Source organism: Clarias gariepinus, chromosome 9 (assembly GCF_024256425.1).
Source record: "Clarias gariepinus isolate MV-2021 ecotype Netherlands chromosome 9, CGAR_prim_01v2, whole genome shotgun sequence".
Lineage (NCBI taxonomy): Eukaryota > Metazoa > Chordata > Actinopteri > Siluriformes > Clariidae > Clarias > Clarias gariepinus.
This window is the reverse complement of record NC_071108.1, coordinates 17,996,329-18,006,051: the sequence shown is the minus strand read 5'-3', so window position 1 is coordinate 18,006,051 and position 9,723 is coordinate 17,996,329. Positions and strand designations below refer to the sequence as shown.

Genomic DNA, 9,723 nt, shown 5'->3' with positions numbered 1-9,723 from the left:
TAATAGCTCAAATAGTATAAAACGCTTTCATTTATATTAAATTATTGTCTGCTTCTCAGTGTGTTGACCAAATGAGATTATTTAAACAACAATCTGACTGAATGTGCTGAGAGTATGTGCTTATTATTATTTTTTTATGGTAAGTTGAATAAGACAATAGCCATGTAAAATGTCTGATTACTGCCTGGTGCATTCCCAGTTGGGGCATGCCAGCCTTGCTCTTTACATTTTGGAATTAATGGTAGATTTAGGAATTTACTGGCAACCTAGGCTAATACACTACATCTGTGGGTTAATACATATGAATTATATATTGTATTTTTTTTACCATAAAATATATTTACAACGAAGTACTGCAATATCAAATTCAAATTTTTTTATTTGTCACATACACAGTCATACACAGTACGATATGCAGTGAAATGCTTAATCATGCACAGTAGTCTATAAAATGGCATATAACCCAGTACCTTTGCTGGTTTGGTTAATGCAGGATACAACTGGGATGAAGAGTCTTGCTCAAGAATAACCAATGGAGTCTGGTAGTGCTGGGATTTGAACAGACAGCCTTCTTATATGTGAACCACAGAGCCATCCCTTAAATGTGTTAATATTCAGTCTTTTAGTGGAGTTTATTCAGTGGTAGAAATAGTTAAATAAATGTAAGGAAGCTGTGGAGAGCTTGTACAAGGTTGTGTGTTCAAATCCCACCACCATCAAGATCTAATGGTTGATGTCCTTACCTTGCAGCTTAGCAATGTAGGCTTAAAAAAACTTCAGAGTGACATCAAAAGAATTAGTGATTCACTCATTTAATCATTCATTCATCTTTCCTTCATACAACTTATCCTGTACAGGATTACTAGAGCCTGGAGCCCAACTCAAAAGACTATGGGTATGAGTTGACGTATACCCTGGACAGGGCACCAGTGCATGGAGAAAACCCACCAAGCACAGGGAGAACATGCAAACTCCACACACAAAGACCCTAGAGATGTGAATCCACATTGCTAAGCACCACTCCTCAGCAACGCTTTGTCCTCTAATAAATACCTGTTTTTTGTGATTCTGAGTTTAGTGTTGGTGGCATAGTTCATAGTGATTTGCACAGTCGCCTTGCACCTCCAAGGTCCGTGTGGATTCCTGCTTCAGGTCTGTGCTTGGTGGGTTTTCTCCCAAAGTCCAAAGACATGCAGATTAGGTTAACTGTCGTTTCCAAATAGCACATAGTCTGTAAATGAGAATGTGTGTGTGTGTGCAATGGATTGGCACCCCATCCAGTGACCCTAAATACAGGATAAAGCGGTATAGACGATGAGTGAGTTTAGTGTCAAATGCCAAAATGTTTTGAGCCCTTGTATGGGGTGTGGCATTTCTTATATCACACTAGCTTTAATTTTCCAACTTAATTGTAAAAAAAACCTGGGAATAAAAAAAAAATTAACCTATTATTAACCCCTCTTTGACTTTCCACAAGGACCCACTCGGTTAATAAAAAACACAGATATCCCCCCCCCCCAATATTCTACCATTTGTCCTGCATTCTGACCTCACTAATGATGCTGAGAAAATCTCCCCTCCAGTCCACAGGCGCCCTTCATGCCTCAGCTATCAGCCCGCCATACCGAGGCCGAGTCATAAATCATAAGAAGCGCACTACCTAGGCTGCGATACACATCCCTCCACGGCCTTTCTTGGAGAGAGCAAGGGGGCTGTTTGGGATTCAGCCATTTTTATTTTCACTTACCTGTGCACTAACGGTCGGTGACGACAAGGTGCTCACGTCACTGAGGCAGCAACGCGGAAGCGGAGAAACAGGCTCCACGTCATTTTAGGTGCACTACTGCGACCGAGCCATGGGGTTTGGTGGAGGAAACTGACATGTAACTGACGCTCCGAGCTGTAATAGTGTTTGCGCTCGCAGTCCGACAGAACAGCGGCGGATTACGGGAACGGGTTTCTTCAGGTAGTATTTTTCTTCTGTGCCGTTGGTGACCTAGCATGGACGTGACTAGCGTGTCAGGGCTTGCTATTGTAGCGCGCGCCGCTAACACGGGCAGCTTGGCGGCTCGCTATTGACAGACACACAACCGCCAAGCTGCCATAAATTCTACACACACACACACACACACACACAGGATTCATGCGAGATGCATTAATTTCACGCTTTTGCTTTTAAAAACTTCCCAGCGTACCATTTAACAAAAAATAAATAAAATAAAAATCATCTCCGAGCTGTCAAAATCAAGCCTGGTCTCTTTGATGCCACTTAAATCTCTGACGTCATGTGATTGTTAGTCGTTTGCAGATATGAATTAATTTTCTCATTTAATTGCTGTTATCAAACCCTTTCTCCTTTGCAACCCTGACCTTAGTCATCGAGGTGCCTGATGTGATTAGCTTCAGTGCGCTAAAGCGCTGCGGGCTGTCAGGTGTGTGTCACAGAAACATAAACACTCATGAGCGCGCTCAGCATGATGCAAGCCTGGATGCTAAGCAGGTGTTCATGTGCAGGCAAAAAAAAAAAAAAGAAAAAATCCTTAGTCTTATTGTACTTATACATTTTACGTATAATTAGATTAGAAAATGTATATTTTTCCAGAATAATCTGGAATGTGGTCTTAATTCTGAAACCCAAATTCCTATAAATCCAGTGTTGGAAATACAGTAAATCCATCATTCCATTGATGGGCGTGTACTGGGTGTATGTGGGTGTTTATCGTAAACAGATTTGTGCGACTGCATGTATAAGCTTTTAGTCACGTTGACATTTCAGATTGTTTTACTTTACTGCTTAATTGTTTTACGTAACTTACTGCTTATGTGTAGTGCTAGTTTGTTTGTTCCTGTGGTTAGTATTTACTACGTTGTGCAATAATGATGCTGTTATTAAAACAGTAAGCTATTCAAATGATTTATATTTATATTTTCCGTGTATGCTCACTATGTTTTCATTTTTTTTAAGGATTGACAGATCCGTTGCTCATCCCTTATGGGTGAATCCGGGCCACGTCGCTCCACCCTGGTGTCCAGGTTGCCCATTTTCAGGCGCAGTGTGAGGAAGAGGCAGGACTCCCTGCCATCTTCCCCATCCTCTGGGGGTGTAGGAAATGGTGTGCACACGTCGTCTCCGTCGAGCACCAACTCAAGCTCCAGCAGCACGGGAAAGCGGCGCAGCCTTTTCCGAACACCGTCCATCAGCTTTCATAGCAAGAGAAACAGCGAGCTGCGTGCTGATTCCAACCAATTAGGTGCAGACAATCGGAGCCGGCTGTCCGAGCCGAGCTTCAGTGATGGTTACAACCACAAGGCACGACATTCTTTTGGATTTGGCGGACACAAGAAGAAGCTCAGCCGCTCCCAGACAGAGGACTTCGAGAAAGCCCCTACTAACCGCAGCGTTTTTATCAACTGCATTAGCTCAGGGACGAATGAAGGAGATGATTCAGGTTTCCTGGATGATGTCAGCAGCAGGAGAGCTTCCAAACCGAAAAAACTGCTGCCCAAGTCCTTTTCAGCTCACCATCGGTTTTCCAAGAACTCTAACCAAGTTGAAAAGAGTCAAGGTAAGGATGATACTCCCAAGACAGGAACTCCAGGTTCCTGGCCTGGTGAACTTGCAGAGAGCTCGCTACAGTCTCCCATCGTTTCTGAGGACCGCACGACAGCCATTACACCCTCAGACTTTGTCCATGTCACTGAGGACACAGTCTCTGAAGTGGATGCTTTGCCTGTTCCAAGTCCAGCCGAAGTTCCTGCTGAGAATATCAGTCATGGTGTTTCTACCTCACAAACATGTGCCAAACCAGATCAGGGTGCTGAAGAAAAGCCTACACTGCCAGATATGAGCCAAAATGCCAAAACACAATGTGATAGTACAATGGTACAAACCGAACCAGTAACACTTAATACAGCAGAGGAGCAGCACCAGGAACAGATCAAGGCCAGTGAAACTGAACTGAACCAAGGGCTGAGCGAGGAGAGCAGCTCCAACGCAGAGCCCAGAGAAAGAACACGCAGAACCGCTGTGATGGGCCATCAGCTAGGAAAACCAGCAGGCCTGGGCAGACTGGAGGGCAGACCAAGTTATCTGAGGAAACCTCACACAGGTAGGAGGGAATGGAAGGCGGTTTTGAGTGATAAGTTTACATTATAACAGCCAGACATCTGCAAGTATGGTAGACTGCAATCATTTACATTTAAAGCTTTTATAGAGATACTCATTGATGTGTCGGTGGGGGAAAAAAAAATTCTAATGCTAGTAAAGGAATTAGTACAACAAAGCGATCATTATATTTCAGTTTTATTGTCATTTTTCAATTGAAGCTTTTCCAGAAGTTCGTCATTGTTTCATTTAGTTCCTTGTTTGCTTTGCTTGTGAGCGAAGCCAGACAGAACACTGTTTATCAGGCTTTAAGATATGACCTTTAAACTGGTTTTGGTTTTAGTTTTAGTTGAAATATAATTTTCTTGATGTAATTTAAAATAATATCTTTAAAATCCTTTTCTCATTGTATGTAATCTGAGGCTATGCTGTGAGAAAATACTATACACCACAAACCAGCGTAATTGAAGTAGGGTTACATGAGATTAGGCGTATAGTATGGCTTTTTTTAACCTTACCTCCTGAAACCTGCTGAACACAAGTTGTGTTTGCTTTTCGCCATTTATTGTTTAGACCGCAACCCTAGCAGGACTATCACAGTTTTAAATGATCCTGGCGGCATTATTAAGGGACTGCCGTTGAGTAATCCTATTTGGCTTTAATGTATGAATTCTCTGATTCTCACAGGTTTAGTCATTAGGGAGGTATGGACTGCTAGCTGCATGGCTTCAGTAGTGAGTACGGTGTATTTCACGTTTATCATAACTCAGCAGGTTGTTCTGAATAAAAAGTGGCCATGTTGATCTTGAGCAGACTTTGTTTGTCAGTCAAAAAAAAAAAAAATCAAGTCTATTCTTTGACAGAACTAAGCAGTCGAGTATCAAATTATTATAAAAAAGTTTTTGTCAGACAAAAAAAACAAAAAACAAAGGTGCATGCTGGTTTTAAAATGAAGCCCATTTATCTTCCACAATATCGACTTAAGCAGTATTAGGTCAAGCTCCACTGTCTGACAGTTTATTGTAACCACAATATATCATGCTTTGACAAGGGAAATACACTTACACTCACACATACAAATGAATAAAAAAATGAAGTTGGTGTGCGTTAGGAAGCAGTACTTATCTCAAATATATTACATTGATTGGTGTTTGGTATGATTGGAAGCGCTTGTCTTTAAAGGCAGTAGTATAGACACAACTTACTTAAAAAAAAAAAAAACTTCTTTCATGTAAGCTCAATACAGGAAAATCTGGCCAAACAGAACTGCACAGGGGTCATTTTACTAATCTGAATGTGAATGTGCTGCCCAAAAATTCTGGTTGAGCTCCTGATAACCACCTTGTGGAATTTGGTTTCAATACCAGAATAACAATTAAGTTGTCCCTTAACCCTCAACTGCTCAGATTTAAAATAAGATAAAATGTAATTTGTCAAATGCTGAAAATACAAATGCTAAAGCATACCCTCAGGTAATATAATAACCTCATAGCCCCCCCCCAAGCAAAGGTACGGTTAATAAACAATAATGAAATTAATTATAGAACTTTTTATTAACTGATTTATGTTGATCAAATTGCACACCTATGTAGATTAACTCCTATAAACAAATGTACTCCTCAACATAGCCTCAATAACAAGTGATGCAGTTACACCATCTTTAAACCCAACTCTTAAATCCTTTTTTAAATATACAGGTGAGCACTGTTGTTCAAACTTTCATGTCAGTGGTCCCAGTTGATGATCTCCCTTCGCGTGGTTTTTCTTCACTGCTGGTTTCCCCTTCTTTAAACTTCTTTATCCATCTATGTGCATTGCTCTTGTTAATGGTTTGTTCTTCGTAAAACATTCTGTAGCCTATTGTAGATGTTGGAGAACCGGCACCCCTTCTTCGTCCAGAACTCAATGATGGAAGGACAGGAAAAAGAGTTCTATAGAGAAAGAGTTACTCCACTAACATGAAATTTGTACGATCTATGTTGGTTAATAATTATTGAAAAAAATGCCCACTTTTTCCTTACTTTCGGTGCAACACTCGTACTTATATTTATTGCGTCACTTTTATTGGACTGTTTTTGGGTAAGAGAGACAGCAGGGTGAAAAGTTGTGTTATGTTGCATGGTGCCTCAGGTTTGATTTAACAACCCTTTACTTCAAGCTCCAGTTTAACAATTCTCCCTTTGCCCTCCTGAAAAACATTATTGCTTCTTCCCACTAGGAACATCACTTTCAATGCACTGTGACTTTCTGTTTCTTTCCCTCACGGCCTACAATTTTGTAACATTATATTCTCCTGAAGCTCACACTCAAGAATTCCTGTGGCTGAGAGCTTTTATAGAAGGCAAACTTTGTTGTTCCACTGTATTAAATTTCTTTTTGTGGAGAGATAATCTACATTCTCTCAGTGTCTTTCTCTTGTTTCTTGATGCTTGTGCTGAAAAAAAGTGCGCTTTACACAATGTAGTTGTTAATTTACATTTGTAAGAGATGATTCTTGCATGTATTTTTGTTCTGATCTGGTCTTTACAGTTGTTCCAGGCATGTCAATGAGCAGTGTAATGTTTTTGGGATTTAATATGTAAACTCAATGTATTATTAAGATTTGGGTCTTTTTATTGCACAGTTTATTCATCATAATGCAGAATACAGTTTTGGGTTTCATTCCTAAGCTAAACTCTTTTTTTTTTTTTTTTTTTTTTTGTATCTGCTCAAAAGGTTTTTTTCACTTGCTCACATTGTCATTCTCATGTATGCTTAAACTAAATTTTCCTAAAACATTTTATTATGTGCCTGCTTCATGCCCACCAGGGTTGCCAGATCGCATAAAAAAAAATAACTTCTGCTCACTCTGACAGGGAAAACAAAACCAGTCCCCCCAAACAGCAAGCCCCCCCAACACCACCCCAAACACACAAAAAAAATTATGGCAGTAACAAAATTGTAGTACTGTAGCTCAATTATACATGCATGTATTGAGCAAAAAAAACTGTACCTTCGTCCTGAAACTGAAAAAGGGGAAATAGTAAAAGAAAAAAAAAATCATAATGCCTACTTAAGCACCTTCATTTTACATACAATTGAATACAAAATTGTAAAATATAATATTTCATTTGTATTTATGCATTGGACATCTAGAATGTTTTTATTTAAGATTATGGGCAAACATGTATAACTTCTGGTGTTCTGTAAGTTCTATAAGTAATAATGAGTGCAAACATTTTATTCTTTTATTAACTGCTTTGAAAAAAAAACATAATCTGATTGGAAATTTTGTGATCGGATGCTTCCTTGTTGTTTACTGTAAGCTTTTTGCCTTGGGTTTAGCGGTATAAGCACATGTGTTTGTGTTGCAGACCTGCTTAACTCATAAAGTTAGAATAATACTCAATCTGAAATCCTTTATAAAAAATGCAGAACACACTACGGAATTGTATTTAATTATATGATTAAATGTATTAAAAATTCCAGTTTTCCTAAAGAACCATACAAAAAAAAATGTTCTTGCTTGATAAAAGTTCATATTCCATCCTTACTTTCAGTCATTTTAATATAAATGTATAGTTTTATATATATAGTTATAAAATATAGAGTGGTGTCAGGTTACAAAAAAGAGGCACAAATTAAACCCCAAGAGTGAGAAAGGAACATTAAGTATTTAATTTACTTCAAGGCACGCTCAACCAGGCACATCATTAACTATTTAAATCTTCTAATGTAATTAGACTATCCAGCTCTTCTGAAGTAGTACAGTATGTAGTCTGGACATTTTAGAACACACAAGCTTGGTTGATTTTTATGCTGACATAAACCTTAATTTGTTCCTGAGTAGACCTTGTCCATATTTACATACTTTCTGCACACTACATCGTAGATATTTTGGTTAAATATTAACAGTTTAGTTTAAATGTCTGGTAAGGATTAGTTATGCAGATTTGTCTTCACTGCATAAAGTATTATTTATGAATACTTAAGGTCATTTTCTACTTTACTTCCAGGGCGAGGTGGTATATCGACCTTTTAAACTATTGATAAAACAATCTATTTTGAAGCAAGTTTTAGGATGAAACATTACCCTTTATATCAGTATTGTTAGGATTTGCATCTTTTCTCTCCACACACTCCCTCTGTGCACAGACACGCCACAAGCCTCTCTCTGCATTTGTGTGCAGCCGCCATACCCTACTGCCCCCCCACACAAACATTGTGCCAAAAAGCCATCAAAGTCCGAAGCGTCTTTTGCCTCAAACAGAAACACATTCAACTAGCCTTCAGTATGTATATATTTCTCTCTATGACAACTTTGCAGTAAAAATTGTAAAACTTTGTCAGAGCAAGTAGACCTGTTATTATTGTTGTTCCGTTAATTTTTTTATCATTGTATTTATTTATTCATTCATTCATTTATTCATTTATCCTTCATACCAGCTGTATACGGGGTCGCAGGGGGCCTGGAGCCAATCCCTGGAGACTGGGGAGGGCGCAGTCCATTGCAGAGCACACGATCACAGACACATGGGCGATTTTTGAACACCAATTAGCCTAACCTGCATGGCTTTGTTTTGTGGGAGGAAACCTGAGTACCCAGAGGAAACCCACAATGCATGAGGATAACATGCAAACCTCATGTTCAAGGGGTTCGAGACCCCAGGTGGAAAATCAAAGCCTCAACCCTGGAGCTAACCACTATGCCACTGCGCTGCCTTGTACTATTTAATTCAGTCAGTTTTGATCTATCTATTATTGTTGAGAACACATGAAGGGCCATTCTTCGATACAGACCTGCATTTTTACTTAATATTGGCTTAATATTTTATGAAACCCCTATTTGGATCGCTTGTGACTTTTGCAGCAATGTTGTCTTGTAACTGAACACTTAACACAGTGTATATGGTGTCTTGATATTCAGCCTAAAAAATACAGATATATAATTTTAGATCCACATCGCCCACCCTGTTTACCAGGAGTAGTGAGAATCCTCTGATTAACTTCTTCAACATGCATACACATATAAAAAGTCTCAGATGAGGGAGTGCATAGTAAGTAGTATTTTTAGTGGGTATGGTTATTGTTCCCTTTTCAGTTCTCACTTAACATGTCAGACCTCATTCAACCTGAGAATAGTTACGCATCGTCTCCATTTCATACTTTTTTGGAGACATTTGGAACATGGTTCCCACTTGAGTTGCATTTTCCCAACATCTTGCCAGCTTTTTTACCCATAACTCCTGCACTGTCAGAAAGTTAATCTAAAATCTTCTGTTGCTCAATGTGGCACTCGCCTCTCAGTGTCTTACTGGGTGCATTTTTTCCAAACAATTTCCTCAACGTTTTTGCCTTGCTTTTTGCCTGGCATCATGAAGGCTTTTGGATATGTACAGCTCACATGTTTAAATAGATCTCTCTGTCACATTTTGCATTCCTGAGCTTGCAAAGTTAGCTGGTGTGCATACAGAGGCTGGAGGTGGCCCGTGATCGGTGCCTTTCTTGGAACTTCAGCGCAGTCACGCAGCCTTGCAGAGTTCTGATTCATAATCTCCCTTTAAATCCAAACACATACCACAAGTTCCACATTGCGAACATTCAAAGACTAGCATGCCTGTGGCTGCTAGTTAGCATGT

General features: G+C 39.4%; 1 protein-coding gene across 2 annotated transcripts in view; it reads left to right on the top strand.

The window, feature by feature from the left end:
• Positions 1 to 1,828: 1,828 nt before the first annotated feature.
• Positions 1,829 to 9,723, top strand: part of ccser1 (coiled-coil serine-rich protein 1) — an 87,906-nt gene continuing 80,011 nt past the window's right edge. For both annotated transcript variants that reach the window (XM_053504774.1, XM_053504775.1), the window contains exons 1-2: positions 1,829 to 1,966; positions 2,966 to 4,109. In XM_053504774.1, the coding sequence (XP_053360749.1) occupies positions 2,993 to 4,109 (1,117 nt within the window). In that variant the 5' untranslated portion in view covers positions 1,829 to 1,966; positions 2,966 to 2,992. The remainder of the gene's footprint in view (positions 1,967 to 2,965; positions 4,110 to 9,723) is intronic.